The sequence below is a fragment of the Oncorhynchus tshawytscha genome, linkage group LG01 (genome assembly GCF_018296145.1).
Source record: "Oncorhynchus tshawytscha isolate Ot180627B linkage group LG01, Otsh_v2.0, whole genome shotgun sequence".
NCBI classification, from domain to species: Eukaryota; Metazoa; Chordata; class Actinopteri; order Salmoniformes; family Salmonidae; genus Oncorhynchus; species Oncorhynchus tshawytscha.
In genome coordinates, this window is record NC_056429.1 from 73,039,739 (window position 1) to 73,059,080 (window position 19,342).

Consider the following 19,342-nt stretch of genomic DNA (forward strand, 5'->3'; position numbering starts at 1 on the left):
TGACTAACAACTGCCTCTGATTGAGAACCATATCAGGCCAAACATAGAAATAGACAAACCAGACACACAACATAGAATGCCCACCCAGCTCACGTCCTGACCAACACTAAAACAAGGAAAACACACAAGAACGATGGTCAGAACGTGACAATTGCACACAGAGTGAGTCCATGCAACTTATTTTTGTGACTTGTTAAACACATTTTAACTCCTGAACTTATTTAGGCGTGCCATAACCAATAGGTTGAATACTTATTGACTCAAGAAATTTCAGCTTTACATTTTTTATTAATTTGCAAACATTTCTAAAAACACAATTCCACTTTGACATTATGGGGTATTGTGTGTAGGCCGGTGATACAAAATCAAAATTTCATCAATTAAAAAAAAATGTTTTCCTAATCGTAGGAAATGATAATACTAATAATAATAATACTACTCTCGTAATCATCCATGATCACATTACATTAGACACGTGCATTGAGTAGGTGGAGTGATGCTTACTATATATGCAAATGTTGTTGATCAGTAGGCTAATTTATTTTACCTTTATTTAACTAGGCAAGTCAGTTAAGAACAAATTCTTATTTTCAATGATGGCCTAGGAACAGTGGGTTAACTGCCTTGTTCAGGGGCAGAACGACAGATTTTTACCTTGTCGGCTCAGGGATTCGATCTTGCAACCTTTCGGTTACTATTCCAACGCTCTAACCACTAGGCTACCTGCTGCCCCAAATGGAAGGCATCTGTCATCTGTAGCACCATAGACTCCACTGATCAGTCAAAACAAGCTCAATAATCAATGCACGCACACACTCCTGTTGATTTATGCATTGGCCTGTTATTGCCTGTATTGTGAGTAGGCCTATGCCATCTTAAACTGGGTAAATTATCAAGACATTTACCATTCAAATACAATTATTACCATTATGTTGTTATGTAGTTACATTGTTAAAAACATTATATTGTTATATTTATTGTTTGATTTTATAATGTATGCATTATATTGCATACATGGCTGTTTCTGGGATAATAATGTTCTCATTTAATGATATTGAATATCTGAAAAAATATTGGCCATCGGTCTCTTAGACCCCTAAAAATCAATATCGGCATCGGCCTTAAAAAATACATATTGGTCATTCTCTAGCTCCTGGTGTTCTGGGCTCCTGGTGTTCTAGGCTCCTGGTGTTCTGGGCTCCTGGTGCTCTGGGCTCCTGGTGCTCTGGGCTCCTGGTGCTCTGGGCTCCTGGTGCTCTGAGCTCCTGGTGCTCTGAGCTCCTGGTGCTCTGAGCTCCTGGTGCTCTGAGCTCCTGGTGCTCTGAGCTCCTGGTGCTCTGAGCTCCTGGTGTTCTGGACTCCTGGTGTTCTGGGCTCCTGGTGTTCTGGGCTCCTGGTGTTCTGGGCTCCTGGTGTTCTGGGCTCCCTGTGCTGTGGTGTGTTTTTGTAGAAGGAAGTGGTGTGTGTGTGTGTGTGTGTACAGGATGTTTCTACCCTGAATGCCAGACAGGGACTCTTTATTTAAAAAAAACTGGTGTGGGGAAGAGAGGAGCAAAGCTTCCACCTTCCCTGCTCCCCTGATTCTCGTTAGCCTCTTTGTGGTGTGTGTGTTTGTGTGCCAAAACAAAAGTAAGAACATGGAGTTGCATCTGTGACTCCCTCCTTTTCTTTCTCCCTATTTCTCCTTCCCTCTGGGGCCTCTCTGCCCTCAGCTCATTCGGTGGAAAACCGAGGGGGGAATTTTTTGCGGGAAGTGAGTCATCACGGCTCGTACCCTGTATGTGTGCGTGTGTCTAACATCCAGGAGCAGACTGTGTGCACATGTGTCACAGACCCCATCTGTACCCAATCAGAGACCGTCTGTAACCTTCCGTACTCAGTTCAATTCTATAAAACGTTCTTCATCAAACAAATGTGCTGGACCTAAATACACGTTTAGATGCATTGCATACATATAGACATACAATATTTAACATTCATATAGGCTACACACTAGTAGACAAATTTGAAGCAGTGAAAATATAATGGGCAGTTCTGTCAGATGGCACAGTAGCACAAACAGTACTAAGATGAAAGCCTCACAGGCAGTGGTTGAAAGTACCCAATTGTCAACAACAAAAGAAGTTAAGATACCTTAATAGAAAATGACTCCGGTACAAGTGAAAGTCACCCAGTAAAATACTACTTGAGTAAAAGTCTAAATCTATTCCGTTTTATATATACTTACATTTTAAAAGTACATGTGATTGCTAAAATATACTTAAGTATCAAAAGTAAAAGTATAAATAATTTCAAATGAATTTTTAAGCAAACCAGACGGCACAATTTTACAAACGAAGCATTTGTGTTTATTGAGTCCGCCAGGTCAGAGGCAGTAGGGATGACATGGGATGTTCTCTTGTTAAGTGTGTGAATTTGACCATTTTTCTGTCCTGCTAAGCATTCAAAATGTAACGAGTACTTGTGGGTGTCAGGAAAAATGTATGGAATAGAAAGTACACTATTTTTTTAGGAATGTAGTGGAATAAATGTTGTCAAAAATATACATAGTTAAGTAAAGTACAGATACCCCAAAAAGCAACTTAAGTAAAAAATACTTTAAAGTACTAGTTAAGTGCTTTACACCACTGCTCACAGAGAGAGGTAGCATCAGAAATAACACAGTTACCACGAAAACAACACATTAACTATCAGTACTAGGCTATAATGACACCATTAGGATGTTATGTTGTGTTATGTAAGACAAGACAGGGTAGGGTATGGTAGGGGTCAATCACTCAGACCTTTTTAGACCGACAGGAGAGGACTTGAATAGATGGCCTCAGACACATACACACACACACAATGTTTGTTTTACTATCCTTGTAGGGACCAAACACTGCATTCCCATTCATATCCTAATTTCCTTTAACCCTCAACCTAAACTTAACCTTAACTCCAAACCCCTAACCATAAACCCAACCTTAACTCCTAACCCTAAAACAAACCCCTAGCCCTCATTCTGACCCTATACCTAACTCCTAAGCCTAAAATAGCCTTTTGAAATGTCCAGTGAAATGTCCCCACTTGATCCGAATTTTCCTTGTTTCACTTCTGGTCCCCACAAGGATAGTAAAACCAAAACACACACACACGAGGGGAGCATGTAAATAGTACACAACTGTGAGTGTTCCCTCTGTGGACTCTGGCCACAGGAAAGCAGGAGAGGGAAAGAGAGAAGAGACCTACACATTTCTTGTCTGAGAACAGAGGAAAGGAAAGGGAAAGAGAGGAAAGATGAGGGGATGTGCACAGACAGGCAGGCAGAGGTGTGAAAGACACGACTGGCAGTCAGTTTGATTGTCTTTCTCCTTCTCTCCCCTAGAGACAACTGAAGGTTCTCTGGACCTGTCTACACATGTTCCCACACAGCCACACCAGGCACACACACTCGTTGCTCACACACAGCCACACCAGGCACACACACTCGTCGCTCACACACAGCCACACCAGACACACACACTCGTCGCTCACACACAGCCACACCAGACACACACACTCGTCGCTCACACACAGCCACACCAGACACACACACTCGTCGCTCACAGCCACATAGACAGACAGGACTCTAGTATAGGCCTCCCGTTTTCTAACCCCATCCCTAGTTCCTTTACACCTCCCTCCACTGACTTTCCTACCTCTTTCGTAACTTATTATTCACTCTTTCACAATTAACCCTCTCTTTTCTCTACGCTCTGCATCCTCCACTTTGTCCACTACTCCGTCTTCTACATTGCCATTCCCTCTGAACTGCCTGTCCCTCTCACCCAATCTCTCCTCCATCTATCTACAGTCTGCAGCTGTTTCATTCAGTAAGGCCACATTAGCAACATAATAAATACAGGATATCACCAGTAAACACTTCCAAGAGTTGTTGTTTTGCTTGTGTATGTTTGTGTGTATCAGTGCCCTAAACAAACTCTTCACCCTGCCTCCGACAGGTAGATTGATGACATCCTGGCTTTAGCTGCCTGCCAAGGTCAACTCCAGAGTCCTCTAGTGGGAGAGAGCAAGAGAGGAGAGAAGGGAATGAGGGAGGGAGATGATTGGGAGAGGGGGCAAGGGGAGAGGGGGTGAGAGGGGAGGAAAAGGGGGTGAGAGAAGGAGAGAGGGAGGGAGAGGGAGGGGGGGGGCGGGAGAGGAGGGGGGGAGGGGGGGAGTAGAGGGGAGGAGAGGGGGTGAGAGGGGAGGAAAAGGGGGTGAGAGAAGGAGAGGAGAGGGAGGGGGGCGGGCGAGAGGAGAGGGGGAGGAGGGGGGAGTAGAGGGGGGCTAGAGGGGAGGAGAGTGGGAGTAGAGGAGAGGGGGTGAGAGGAAAGGAGAAGGGGAGGAGTGGGGGGGAGGAGTGGGGTCGAGAGTGGGACGAGAGGAGATGAGGGGGCTAGAGGAGAGGAGGGGCTAGAGGGGAGGAGAGTGGGAGTAGAGGAGAGGGGGGGAGAGGAAAGGAGAAGGGTAAGGAGAGGACAGGGGGAGGAGTGGGGGCGAGAGGGGGAGGAGTAGGACGAGATGTGGGGAAGAGAGGAGATGTGGGGACGAGAGGAGAGGGGGAGGAGAGAGGGCCCTTTGTCTCCTGTCCCCCCAGACTTGCTCTCACTCTGGGGCAGGTCCTAGGCGAACGAGTGTGCTAGCGTACTGTCTTAAGAGACCTTCTTTTGAAAAATTGAAAAATAGTATTTTTGTTAATTATGAGACGCCTTAGCCAGTATACACTTCCTCAAATTAGTCATAATTAATCAAAGGTAACTCAAGAAATCTGTCATAAATGTTTACATTTTTGCCGAGGAGATCTTAATTTCATATCTAACTAAGATTTTGTGTGCAGTATTTCTCAATTAAAAAAATATACACGAAAACGACTTGTCTCTCGTTGAATGACAGACTTTTTTGAAGAAGCCCTACTGTTGACCAATCACCGACGAAGTGGCGTAGACTTCGGCTATCAACTTTGGCTCTTTTGGGGTGTGCCTGAAACAAAAACGTCTCAATGTCATCATAATATATGCACAAACTCTTCCGAACTGTTTCGGCTGGGAAGCATGCAGACACCTTTAGCTTCTTCGTAAACACTCCGTAAACACTCCAGACCCCTCTTCTCCCTTCTTCCCCTAATCTTTTCTTCCTCAATTTTCTCCATACCTATCCCTCTGCATATACTAGACCCCTGTCCTCCCGTCTCCATCTATTCTCTCCATTCCACTTCCATCCCTCTGTCAACACCCGCTTCTCTCCCTTACTCTCTCCTTACTCCCTTAACCTTCTCCTCCACATCCCCCCTCCTCTTCTTTCCCCCCATCTCTTAACTTTCTGAGGGAACACTCAGGGACTCATTTTTGAGAGTAGATGTGCCTTCTCTTCGTTGTTGATTTAGAGCGTCTCTACAGTATATCAACAAACTTCCTGGCTCTGTTACGCGCGCGCACGCGCACACACACAGGCATACACACATGCATAGGATGCTCCTCAGAGGAGGAAGGGAAGGACCATCCTCCTCAGTGAATTTCATGAAAATAGTCAAACATTTAAAGTGATCCTTTTTAGATAAAACTGTACAAAATATATTCACATGTCACCAAATAATTTATTAAAACACTGTTTTGCAATGAAGGTCTACAGCAGCCTCAACAGCACTCTGTAGGGTAGCACCATGGTGTAGCTTGAGGACAGCTAACTTCCGTCCTCCTCTGGGTACATTGACTTCAATACAAAACCTAGGAGGCTCATGGTTCTCACCCCCTTCCATAGACTTACACAGTAATTATGACAACTTCCAGAGGACATACTCCAACCTATCAGAGCTCTTGCAGCATGAACTGACATGTTGTCCACCCAATCAAAGGCTCAGATAATTAATATTGTACTGAAAGCATAAGCTACAGCTAGCTAGCACTGTAGTACATACAATGTGGTGAGTAGTTGAATCAAAGAGAGAGAAAGGCAATAGTTTAACAGTTTTGAACAAATGAATTTCCTTCAAAATTAAGGAGAAGCAAGAGAAGGAGAGAGAGAGCTATTTAGTTGTATACATTTTTTCACTTTCACTTAGCTAGCAAATACAGCTAGCTAGTTTAGCACACTCAAACAGAGAGGGATGCTATGTTAGCTAGCTGACTATGGCTATCCAACACTGGAATTCTTCCAAGTCAAGGTATGCTTTTGGTTTTAATAATTTATTGCCACCGGGGCCCACTGGTGTAACTGCTAAACTGCTTGCTGCTGACTGTACACTATACTACATGATTGTAGCGGGTTTACTAACGTGTTAGTTCTAGTAGCTATGTTGACTATGAGGTTAGCTAATATGGTGACAGCGATGTAGGCTGTGTGTAGCAGTTAGCAGTTATGATATAAAGGTTTGGTTTGGAAAGTTTTTTTGCCTCGTCACAGACAGCTGATGTGTTGTGCACTGAAGTCCACAAACAAAGGGAAAAAGTGAGGTGGAGAGCGCGTAGATGCGAGAAGTAATTATACAACAAAGGGATCATGCTGTTGTATGTGGCTGCTATGAAAGTGAAGCAAACGTAACGAAATGGTGATAAACATACCTGAATTTGTCCGATAGAAACACGTTTGCAACTGTTTGGACTAATGATTACACCCTAGATCAGCTAGATGCAGGCAAGAATGTGCAAGGTGGTATTGAATGTGTCACTGTCTTTCACCTTGATTACTCAAATATCTCTCGACCTGTAAACCTGCATTGTAAACTTTCATTCATAGGCTAGGTTGTAGCAACCTCATGATGGGTATAGGGAAAGTTTGAGTATCATGTAGTAGCCTAAACCTATCGATGTTACATTGAGCTGGGTGAATGGAATATTAATGACAGTCATGCAATATGCTGTAATAGAAATAAGGCTCATAAAATCAATTATTGTCCTCATCTTAAATGTCACAGCTGTCACTGATAGACATACTACACACATTTCGCTAATTATAGGTTCCCAGGCAGGGAACGAGAGGGAGACATGAGAGAACAGTGACTACGGGGTGGGCAGCATTAGAACATATGGCTAGCTAATGGTGTTTACATTAGAAAGACTGTCAGAAAGGCTGTACTTTCCTCTCCTCCGCTCAACTGGTGTTTGTGTGCGTGTGTGTGTGTGTGTGTGTGTGTGTGTGTGTGCTCATGTACTTTCCTCTCCTCCGCTCAACTGGTGTTTGTGTGCGTGTGTGTGTGTGTGTGTGTGTGCTCATGTACTTTCCTCTCCTCCGCTCAACTGGTGTTTGTGTGTGTGTGTGTGTGTGTGTGTGTGTGTGTGTGTGTGCGCTCATGTACTTTCCTCTCCTCCACTCAACTGGTGTGTGTGTGTGTGTGTGTGTGTGTGTGTGTGTGTGTGTGTGTGCTCATGTACTTTCCTCTCCTCCGCTCAACTGGTGTTTGTGTGCGTGTGTGTGTGTGCTCATGTACTTTCCTCTCCTCCGCTCAACTGGTGTTTGTGTGCGTGTGTGTGTGTGTGTGTGTGTGTGCTCATGTACTTTCCTCTCCTCCACTCAACTGGTGTGTGTGTGTGCTCATGTACTTTCCTCTCCTCCGCTCAACTGGTGTTTGTGTGTGTTTGCTCTCATGTACTTTCCTTTCTTCAGCTCTAGTGGAGTGTGACAGCTAAATGGGAAGGTGTCGGACCAGAAGCAATAGGATTTAACTAATGGACACTGCTGTTGGAGGAGAGGAGAGGAGAGGAGAGTGCACTGCATGCTGTCTTTATCTGTAACACTAGTCTGTTACAGTAACACACTAATTATTTAGCTGACATCTCTGACCATTTGTCTTTAAGTTATACAGGGTTCATATGATCACAGACTTTTAAAATGGTGTTTTCCAGGCCTTGAATTTTTTTTGAAAATTATGAAATCCCCAAAGTTTTGGAAAAGTCATGGAAATGTATTTAATAATTTCAGTTAATGTAATTTATTTAGGCAAAGTTTAAAAATATTTTATGAGTCAATCAAGATATCAGACATGATCGGAATGACACTTTAGCGCGTCACCTGCAAGTGTGTGAGACGAGTGGTCCGTTGCTCAAGGATAGATGAGATACAGTCGACATTGCAGCAGCAGGTAGGCCTCTCCTATAAAATATGATTGAGAACAAACTAATAACTAGGTAGCCAATTCAAAATATTGTACCCTCTAGTTAACTGTTTAGCTATTATTAGCATGTATTCATGTTTTCATCATGTCCCCAAAAACTTTCTCCCGAAACTCACAAATAAGGACATGCAAAGTTGAATTACTTTTTTCAATGATTCATCTGATTTATATAAACTATTATTTTTGACGAAACAAACGATTCACTTCACAAACATCGTTCTGGTAAGAAGAGGGGCGGGGGCGTATGCTTTATGGTTAACGTGACGTGGTGTGATCATAACAACATACAGGTACTCAAATCCTTCTGTTCACCTGATTTAGAATTCCTCACAATCAAATGTAGACCGCATTATCTACCAAGGGAATTCTCTTCGATTATAATCACAGCCGTATATATTCCCCCCCAAGCAGACACATCGATGGCTCTGAACGAACTTTATTTGACTCTTTGCAAACTGGAATCCATATATCCGGAGGCTGCATTCATTGTAGCTGGGGATTTTAACAAGGCTAATCTGAAAACAAGACTCCCTACATTTTATCAGCATATCGATTGCGCAACCATGGCTGGAAAAACCTTGGATCATTGCTATTCCAAATTCCGCGACGCATATAAGGCCCTGCCCCGCCCTCCTTTCGGAAAAGCTGACCACGACTCCATTTTGTTGATCCCTGCCTACAGACAGAAACTAAAACAAGAAGCTCCCGCGCTGAGGTCTGTTCAACGATGGTCCGACCAATCTGATTCCACACTCCAAGACTGCTTCCATCACGTGGACTGGGATATGTTCCGTATTGCGTCAGACAACAACATTGACAAATACGCTGATTCGGTGAGCGAGTTCATTAGAAGATGTTGAAGACGTCGTTCCCATAGCAACGGTTAAAACATTCCCAAACCAGAAACCGTGGATTGATGGCAGCATTCGTGTGAAACTGAAAGCGCAAACCACTGCTTTTAATCAGGGCAAGGTGACTGGAAACATGACCGAATACAAACAGTGTAACTATTCCCTCCGCAAGGCAATCAAACAAGCTAAGCGTCAGTATGGAGACAAAGTAGAATCTCAATTGAAACGGCTCAGACACAAGAGGTATGTGGCAGGGTCTACAGTCAATCACGGATTACAAAAAGAAAACCAGCACCGTCACGGACCAGGATGTCTTGCTCCCAGGCAGACTAAATAACTTTTTTGCCCGCTTTGAGGACAATACAGTGCCACTGACACTGCCCGCAACTAAAACATGCGGACTCTCCTTCACTGCAGCCGATGTGAGGAAAACATTTAAACGTGTCAACCCTCGCAAGGCTGCAGGCCCAGACGGCATCCCCAGCCGGGCCCTCAGAGCATGCGCAGACCAGCTGGCTGGTGTGTTTACGGACATATTCAATCAATCCCTTGCCCAGTCTGTTGTTCCCACATGCTTCAAGAGGGCCACCATTGTTCCTGTTCCCAAGAAAGCTAAGGTAACTGAGCTAAACGACTACCGCCCCGTAGCACTCACTTCCGTCATCATGAAGTGCTTTGAGAGACTAGTCAAGGACCATATCACCTCCACCCTACCTGACACACTAGACCCACTCCAATTTGCTTACCGCCCAAATAGGTCCACAGACGATGCAATCTCAACCACACTGCCCCACAAGGGTGCGTTCTGAGCCCTCTCCTGTACTCCCTGTTCACGCACGCCTCCAACTCAATCATCAAGTTTGCGGACGACACAACAGTGGTAGGCTTGATTACCAACAACGACGAGACGGCCTACAGGGAGGAGGTGAGGGCCCTCGGAGTGTGGTGTCAGGAAAATAACCTCACACTCAACGTCAACAAAACTAAGGAGATGATTGTGGACTTCAGGAAACAGCAGAGGGAACACCCCCCTATCCACATCGATGGAACAGTAGTGGAGAGGGTAGTAAGTTTTTAAGTTCCTCGGCGTACACATCACAGACAAACTGAATTGGTCCACCCACACAGACACAGCATCGTGATGAAGGCGCAGCAGCGCCTCTTCAACCTCAGGAGGCTGAAGAAATTCAGCTTGTCACCAAAAGCACTCACAAACTTCTACAGATGCACAATCGAGAGCATCCTGTCGGGCTGTATCACCGCATGGTACGGAAACTGCTCCGCCCACAACCGTAAGGCTCTCCAGAGGGTAGTGAGGTCTGCACAACGCATCACCGGGGGCAAACTACCTGCCCTCCAGGACACCTACACCACCCGATGTCACAGGAAGGCCATAAAGATCATCAAGGACAACAACCACTCGAGCCACTGCCTGTTCACCCCGCTATCATCCAGAAGGCGAGGTCAGTACAGGTGCATCAAAGCTGGGACCGAGAGACTGAAAAACAGCTTCTATCTCAAGGCCATCAGACTGTTAAACAGCCACCACTAACATTGAGTGGCTGCTGCCAACACACTGACTCAACTCCAGCCACTTTAATAATGGGAATTGATGGGAAATGATGTAAAATATATCACTAGCCACTTTAAACAATGCTACCTAATATAATGTTTACATACCCTACATTATTCATCTCATATGTATACGTATATACTGTACTCTTATCATCTACTGCATCCTTGTGTAATACATGTATCACTAGCCACTTTAACTATGCCACTTTGTTTACATACTCATCTCATATGTATATACTGTACTCGATATCATCTACTGTATCTTGCCTATGCCGCTCTGTACCATCACTCATTCATAAATCTTTATGTACATATTCTTTATCCCCTTACACTTGTCTATAAGGTAGTAGTTTTGGAATTGTCAGCTAGATTACTTGTTGGTTATTACTGCATTGTCAGAACTAGAAGCACAAGCATTTTGCTACACTCGCATTAACATCTGCTAACCACGTGTATGTGACAAATAAAATTGGATTTGATTTGATTTTGACAATTGAATTAGTTGGGATTCAGTTCAATCGTGATTAATCGAATCATATGAATCGCAAACACTAATTTTAGGAAAAAAGATTATATGTAGCCTTTCTTTTGCATTATGTGGCTTCAAAACCTGTTTTGTAGATACTTTCAGTTGAGTTGGGCATCCAACGTAATGGACATTGCATCCAACGTAATGGACATTGCATCCAACGTAATGGACATTGCATCCAACGTAATGGACATTGCATCCAACGTAATGGACATTGCATCCAACGTAATGGACATTGCATCCAACGTAATGGACATTGCAACTCGATAGATACTAGTCAGCCTGCAAAGTATACACTTCTAAGGTAGTTAAGTCATTTTTTTAAAACGACAACTATAAAGGGTACATTTCCTGAATAATGTTTGTGGGCTTGCTTCAGCAGAATAAAACATTTGGAGACTACCATAGCCATTTGATCTTTGAAATATTGAAGATCGAATGATTTCAAAAGGCATAAAATGTATTAGGTCGCAATGTTTTACATCAATAGTGGTCAACCATCTTCAAGGAGAGCTAATGGGTATGCAGGCTTTTATTCCAGTCCCCCTCTAACAAACCACATTTTAGAAATGAGCTGCTCAATCGGACCTTGATATAATGACTCTGAGTTTCATCAGGGCTTGATCAAAAGCTGGCATACCCATGTACTGTAGCTCTCCAGGCTGAGGGTTGACCATACGTGTTTTATACAGATGTCTAACATCTTTGTACTTTGTGGGGGTTAAGTGCCTTGCAGAACGACAGGAGATGTGTAGATGGGATCAGAGAGCAGCCTCCCAGTGTCGATTTTATACGTACATAGAGACGCCGCCAATTGTTGTTCATGGAAATTTGGTCATGTAAGTCATGTAATTCCCAAACGTGTATGAACCCTGGTTATAGGAAGAGCCTTAGTGATGAATGAAATCTCTGAGGGAGAGCCTAGAAAACCTACAGTAATTTCATACTGAGTTAGTGAGGGTGAAGAAAAGGTGTTGTTGTAGCTCAATCCCTTGGTCTGATCAACTGGTCGGTCCCCTGTGTTAGCCTAGCTATTATGAACTAACTTAGAAACAGATATTATAGTAATTTTCATGACTTGGCAAGTCAGATAAGAACAAATTCTTAATTTACAATGACGGCCTACCCTGTTGACACTGGGCCAATTGTGCGCCGCCCTATGGGACTCCCAATCACAAATGGATGTGATACAACCTGGATTCAAACCAGGGACTGTAGTGATGCCTCTTGACCTGAGATGCAGTGCATTAGACCGCTGCGTCACTCGGGAGCCCAATGGAATGTAGTAGTTCTGGGAGAACTAACTATTAGTTGCTAAAGGCAACTTGATACATAAATACATGTCATTCATTCATTGAGTTTTGGTCCCCTTGGTCTGGTCAGTACCCTGCATTACTACTTTGAGAGAATGTGCTTTTCTGTTATCAGGTCCCTTGAGACCGTGTGTGTGTGTGTGTGTGTGTGGTCACATGCTACTTTGTGTATTGTGTGTTTGCGGCTGGCCGCATGTGATCAGGAGGGAGAAGGAGGTGTTATACTGTACCGCTGGCCTCTTTCTTCACATCTCTAATCGCTTTCTCACCTCCGTCTCTCTCTCTCTACTCTCGCTCTCAATTCAATTGAAAGGAGCTTTATTGGCATGTGAAACATTGTTTGCATTGCCAAAGCAAGCAAAAATAAACAATAGCCACAAGTCAGAAGAAACAAAAAAACAACATAAACAATAAAACAGGAACAGTAAACATTCATGAAGGTTTGAAATGGATAAAGACATTTCAGATATAGTGTTTTTAACAAGGTGCAGATAGTTGTAGTATGAATAGTAGGGGAAGATAAGTAAACAGATACATGATGTTTGTTGTGTTTACAATGTTGTTTGTGCTCCACTGGTTGCCCTATTTTGTTTCTCGCCCTGTCTGGTTCTCCTCTTGCTTTCCTTCATTCTTTCTCTCAGCCTTTCTCTACAGTATCTCTTTCACTTTAAAGAAAGGATAGAAGGAGTAATGTGTTACCTGACTCACTACTATTTCAATGACTGGCTACTGCTGCCCCCTTCTGGCCAAACTGAGACACAGCAAAACTGGAGGCCAGAATAGAGAGAGGGCTTTTCAACTGATATCTAGCATCATATGTGATTATGTTTCTATGTGACTTGTTCAGTGTTTTCAGTATGTGACTTGTTCAATGCTCATTGAGACAATGAAAATCCATACTATACTAATAAATGCATCTTTCTTTCTTCGCAGGTGGATAATGCTAAGATCCTCCACTATGTGGGGGCAGGGGTAGCGTTCCCCACCAGTATGCTGTTTGTGTGTCTGCAGTCGGCTCTAACCTACAGGCTGGCCAAGACTCAGGGAGAATACAGCCTGGCTCACCTACGACTGGGCATGACACTACTGGCCTTCATCACGTTGGTGCTTAATATCCTGCAAAATATATTGAACCGTACTCTATAAGATCTGTGTTATCTTCACAACCAAGGCCCTGTAGACCAACATCCTGTCCAGGGGGGTGTACTTGTATGTCAAGCTGTCTCACACTACAGAAACAGGAGATAGACTCCCACTCACAGATGTAGGATCTTAATTTGATCACCCTGTTGCAGGAGACCTTTCCTGCAATGCAGAAAATGTGTATTTGAGGCTTAAAATTATTCTGAAGTTTGTCATTTCCACTTGATTCAGACTGAATTTTCACTTATGAAAAATGTATCAACCCCTACAAAAATGTCCATTAATGATATAATTCACATTTCCTGTTGCAACTGGCTCAAATTAAGATCCTACATCTGTACCTATCTTTACAATCAGAGAGGAGAGAGGGAGGAGTAAGGGAAGATGGAGAAAGAGAGGTGTTGTTGAAATCGAGGGGGAATGGGGGAGAGAAGGGAAGGAACGGAGGGATGAAGAGCAGGGAAATGGGGAGAATATCTCCAGTAGTGCATTAGGGGTTGATTTGGGACATGGCCATCCTCTTCTCATGGCAGTCAGTCTTTGTCAGTCTGTTAGTTGGTCAGTCTGTAGTTGTGCTCCTTGACCTTCCTGCCTCTAGGTGGCGTGTTCTTTGTCCAGGAGAGCTTCGTCCTGCAGCACGCGTCGGCCATCTTTGAGTGGGTGTTCTGCGTCACCATCATGCTCTTCTACGGAACCTTTGCCTTCGAGTTCGCCGGTGTCACAGGAGATACTGTGATGGTGCTCGCCAGAGGGGGAGCCCTGGGGCCGAATGGGAGAGATCACAAAGTAGAGTCCCTAGGAGGTCCCATTCCGCACCCCCCTGAGAGCATGTCAATGCTGTAGTCCCTGGGAGAGAGGCCAAAAAGCTGGCCTGTGCCATTATCAATCTGGGGTAGGTGGAGGGACTTTTGAGTATATATCGCTAATACACCAAAACACCCCCATTCCAGGGTGTGAAGTGGACTATGCCAATGCCACATATAAGCTCAGCGTTGGTGGAATGGATTCTACCATTTCCACCAGGCCCGGCGGTGTGGACACCATGGGGGAGATGTGGGTTCGTACTGTTCCCATGTCCCCAGCCCTGTCCCAGCCTCCAAAGACCCTGCTTGTGTTTGCACATCACTAATGAACCATAATCTTATTTTCTTTCATCCCCTGTTTTCCGGCCAAAGAAGCCTCATCACTCATTACTGGAAGTGATCCTGGTGCTGCTGAGTCTCAGCCTGATGCTATCTGATGACATCACTGTCATCTCGACGCAGATTAAGAGAGGAGGGCAGGCCACCAGATGGCTATATATAGAGAGAGAGAGAGAGAGAGAGGGAGTGAGACGTCATGGGAGTGAGGCTGGGAGAAAAATAGAGGAACGCATTAGAGAAGAGAGAGCTGCGTGGGAGAGCTAGGCCTGTGCAATGTAGAGCTTAATCCAATAAACAAAAGCACTTGAATTGGCCAAATACACAATTATTTTCAGAGGCTGTTAGCGAGCAGACATTGATGTTTCCCTCAGTGCTAGAGTCCAAACGAGACAATGAACCTGCTGCCATCATTCGTCTTTTAAAACACAACATTACCATGAGAGCCGGGCCTCATCGCACAGCTCCCAATACGCCACATGGAATATTTAGAATATTTAGAATGGTTAAAATGACACCCTTCACATGTAGCGAAAGACTGAGGACTCACCTCCATGAATGTGTTGATGACATGGATGCTTCACTGATGAACAGTATACTGGTCAATGAACCATGGTTTTAACCGGGGAATATCTGGATACCAGAGTTACCTTATTTTTCTACTGATGCTACATAAACATTGTGCCTTATAAAGCTGTACATTGGAATGCAGACTTTTTCAGACTGTAAAAATATATTTTTTTCCTTATGATTATTCGAGACACTTGAGTATATGAAAAGCCAAACCTCCAATAGTATTTTATACATAATATCCCAAACACTTTTATTTTCTACATGTTGACTGTACGGTTCACCCAAAAGGTATGAATGTTGGGAGTGGAGCAGAGGACTGGAAGAACCCAACTGTAAACCAACTAATACCAGCCAGAGCTAAGATAAATCCCAGGAATCAGAAAAGTTTCAGAGTCTGAAAAACAGAGGTCCAGAATCGAGAATCTATTTATAATCACAGAAACAACTTCTCTGCTCCCAATTTCACTACTTTTCTTTTTGTCAGGCTGGGGTTCAATCGGTTTCGGTTTCAGACGACGACAGTTTTTGTTTTGCAAGGCGACAATGTAGTGTTGAATGCTGAAACATAACCCGGGTAGCGTACGGTTATCTTCTTGGTTTTTTTCCCCCCTGTCCCTTTATCCTATCATGGCATAGGGGCGTAAAGGGAACAGGATGGAACTGCTGCTTGCTGCTGGTCTTCTTCCAAAGAATGTAAACCATCCGTATCCATTCTCCTGACTAACTGCACTGAGTCAAACCATCCACCTGCCTTTCAGATCTGTGCTAAGAGATCTTAAAATGCAATTATACATCTCCACTGTTTAAATGCTGCCTTATTAGCTTCAGTGTCTGGATTGCAGAAAGACATGTAGAGCATATAGTTCCATTCACAAGTGTTTCACATTCACCTCAGTCATCACAACGGCTTGAAAGTGAATCTGAGCAGATTGGACTGAATGGAGTCACTGACCAATGAAGTTAATCTAATAGAAACCCAGTAGTAGACAATGATGTTTGTAGAGGGGAAAAGTGGTCCATTAGCCCCTCCTAGTGGAGACACAGACTACTGCACAGAGCTCTATGCCGTTCTATAGACCCCTTTCTGTGTTTGCAAACATTACCTCACGAAGGAGATGCACACAAGTTGGTGGCAGAACACAGGGGAGTTCTTATAGAACGCCAGCAAAAAAAGCCTCTACTGACATGTTGCTTTTGAGTGCATTTCACACTACCTTTGGATTATAATTGGATTTAAGTCTTGTATGAATGTCCTGCTTAATATAATGCTTGTGTCATTATCGCAAATCAACTGGATTATACTTAAAAAACACTTCAACTTCAACCAGTAAAATGGCTCTTTGGCTTGCTTTGGCTACCGCCTATGTCAATGAACGTTAGCATTCTAGCTAACAACTTCTGCATCCAAAATAGTTATTTTGCGATGATCACAACCAAATATAATCTTAGCGACTGTTCAAGCTAGAATCAAAACATAATTGTAAGCATATGAGAAACCCAAAAAGTAATTTTGTGCTATGCTATGTTGAATTGCTGTCAACTACGAAACATCAAATGTTTCCCGTTGCATTCCTTAATGAATATGACCCGTGTCAATGTTCTGTCTCTTATTGACTGATCTACCTTCAAACATTTACCTCTCAGGAATCTGTTGCATCACCAGCTGTCCACAATCAGTAACTTAACGAAACCTTTGTCTTTTCTTCACTTTTTAAAATAAATGGTGTTTAAGTTGGGATATTTTTATAGATTCAAATTGTGTTTTAGAACTTGTTTTGACCATTGGGTTGATTTTACATTTCGATGTTAAAGTGCCATTCGCTCTGTCCATATTTGACCTGATTGGTCACTTGCCATGGTTCCATTGGTTCTATGTTCTATGCAGAACCATATCTTTACATATGCTTTTTCCTAGGTCAACATTATACCATATAAATAGTTGCAGTATTGTAAGTGCTTCATCCAGACATTATCGATACAGTTTGGTTACCTTTATTTGTACACACACACACACACACACACACACACAGAGTAGAGAACATTCCTCTATCTAGCTGTTGTCCTCATTTGTATTTAATTGTGGTCTTACCACAATTTCTACTGAAATGCAAAAAGATGACCTGTAAGTGCCTTTATTTTGATGAAACCAAAGAAAGATATGTTTTAAGGTGAAAAGTGTTTGTCATAATGAGAGAAGGAAGATTGTTTGTATATTTGCCTTATATTGTTCTACAATAAATCTGTAAAAGTGTTCTTGTCCCCCCCCAACTCTTACAAATGTCCTTGGGGATCAATGTTCAGCATGAATATATTCACTTTAATAGCGATATTGTACATATACACTTTGCATGCCAAGTTCCTGAGGACTGTGGATATGATAAAACCAAAACACCATGCATAACAACCCAAACAAATGCTTTATACACATTTCTATGTTTGGGGGGGAGAAAAGAACAGCATACAGTATCTACTAGGTACAGAGGGTAGAACAGCATTCCACCAATTTAGGTGCATTTTGAGTAGTGTAATTTGGTGAGAAACATTATTCCATGAAGAGCACTTGTTCAACTTAACAAAACATGTTTTACCATGTCAAGAGGTTAAATAAAAAATATACTATAGTAGGTGCCAATCAAGTGCCAAATAAAGTAACAGGGTTGATGATTTAATCTTAAATCAGCCATAAATCCCGTTGTGACATGGGGAATGGAAGCTTGTTGTGTGCAACAGGGAGGGGCAATTAAATGCAAGCTTCACAAAAAAAATGTACATTGTGATAAAATGTCTTGCCTGTCTAGCTATGCTATGGGTAGGGTAACATGGTTGATGTGTTATGCTCAGTTTTCCACCACAAAACACTAGAAAATGGCCAAAAAGAGTAGAACTAGCTCACCTGCTTTTACACTATGATTTGACTATTATATTCAATGTTTCTTTTGAAATAATTATTGAAAAAGGAATAGTTTCACCATATTAAAACGAGAGTTCAGTTCATCTAACAACTGTTTGTTTTGTTACCTTAAAACGAATCACTATTCACATAAAATAATAATAATAATCTTCAGAAAACAATTTGTCATAGCAACCAAATAACTAGGTGAAAACCCTTTCCCCAATTATGGGTAAGACTTGGAGTTGGTCAAATCTTCCTCATAGAGGACTCACAGAGGGATATGTCACAATGCTGCATTTTGGCACTTTATCAAGTTTTTATCCATATAGAAAAATAGGATTTATGGATTTTTCCATGTGGTATATATAACAGGCGTTTCCTACTTAAACGCAAAAGGCACTCATTTTGTGGAATTATCCAGCTACTATGTACAGAGGGTAGAACAGCATAAAGTATCTACTAGGTACAGAGGGTAGAACAGCATAAAGTATCTACTAGGTACAGAGGGTAGAACAGCATAAAGTATCTACTAGGTACAGAGGGTGGGGGAACAAACTTCCTTAGGACAACAAGGTTTGGGACACAGTTAGGAAGAGAGAATACCTACATCAGTACAGTGTTTGCTGAACACATCACAAGGCTAAAGCCCTGGGTCATCATGACTCAGCAGGTGAAGAGAAATAAGGGCAGAAACACCCACACACTGATACTAGAATCCCCAAAGTGTTTCATTTAATTCATGTTTCTAAAAATGAAACACCTCAGGGTGGTTTCTATCTATTTGGAGGTATTTCTCAGGTTCTTTAATTATTGTTTGACAAAACCAGCATCCTGAAACTATTTGGAAGACTTTGTTTTATACACTATTCCCCTAATATGTCCTTAAATAAAATACAGGGCCCAGCAACTCAGAGTAAAACATATAATGTAAACAGACAAGAGTCTATGCAAAATACGTTTATAATGAGAGAGAGAGAGACAGACAAACAGCTTATCACTGATTTCAAATAGGTGAATGTCCCAGAGATGGTTTGAAAGAATTGGGAAAATGGATGAAAGAAAAAATACACTAGCGGTTTGAAACTCTGAGGAAAGAGGTACATTCTGACATCAACTTAAAATACTTCTGTCATGTTTGTCTGGCAAGCTCAACGTTATTATTCTCAGAGAGCATCATGTCAGGCATATAAAATTGTAC

The 19,342-nt window shown here is 42.7% G+C and overlaps 1 protein-coding gene across 3 annotated transcripts in view; it reads left to right on the forward strand.

Moving 5' to 3' along the window:
• LOC112256415 (transmembrane protein 150A) overlaps nucleotides 1-17,503 on the forward strand; it is a 74,274-nt gene extending 56,771 nt beyond the window's left edge. For 2 of the 3 annotated variants that reach the window (XM_024429673.2, XM_024429681.2), the window contains 2 exons: nucleotides 13,330-13,507; nucleotides 14,138-17,503. In XM_024429673.2, the coding sequence (XP_024285441.1) occupies nucleotides 13,330-13,507; nucleotides 14,138-14,382 (423 nt within the window). In that variant the 3' untranslated portion in view covers nucleotides 14,383-17,503. Of the gene's footprint in view, nucleotides 1-3,980; nucleotides 4,066-13,329; nucleotides 13,508-14,137 lie in introns of those variants that run through there. The other variant, XM_024429689.2, reaches the window with a different exon arrangement.
• Nucleotides 17,504-19,342: the final 1,839 nt, after the last annotated feature.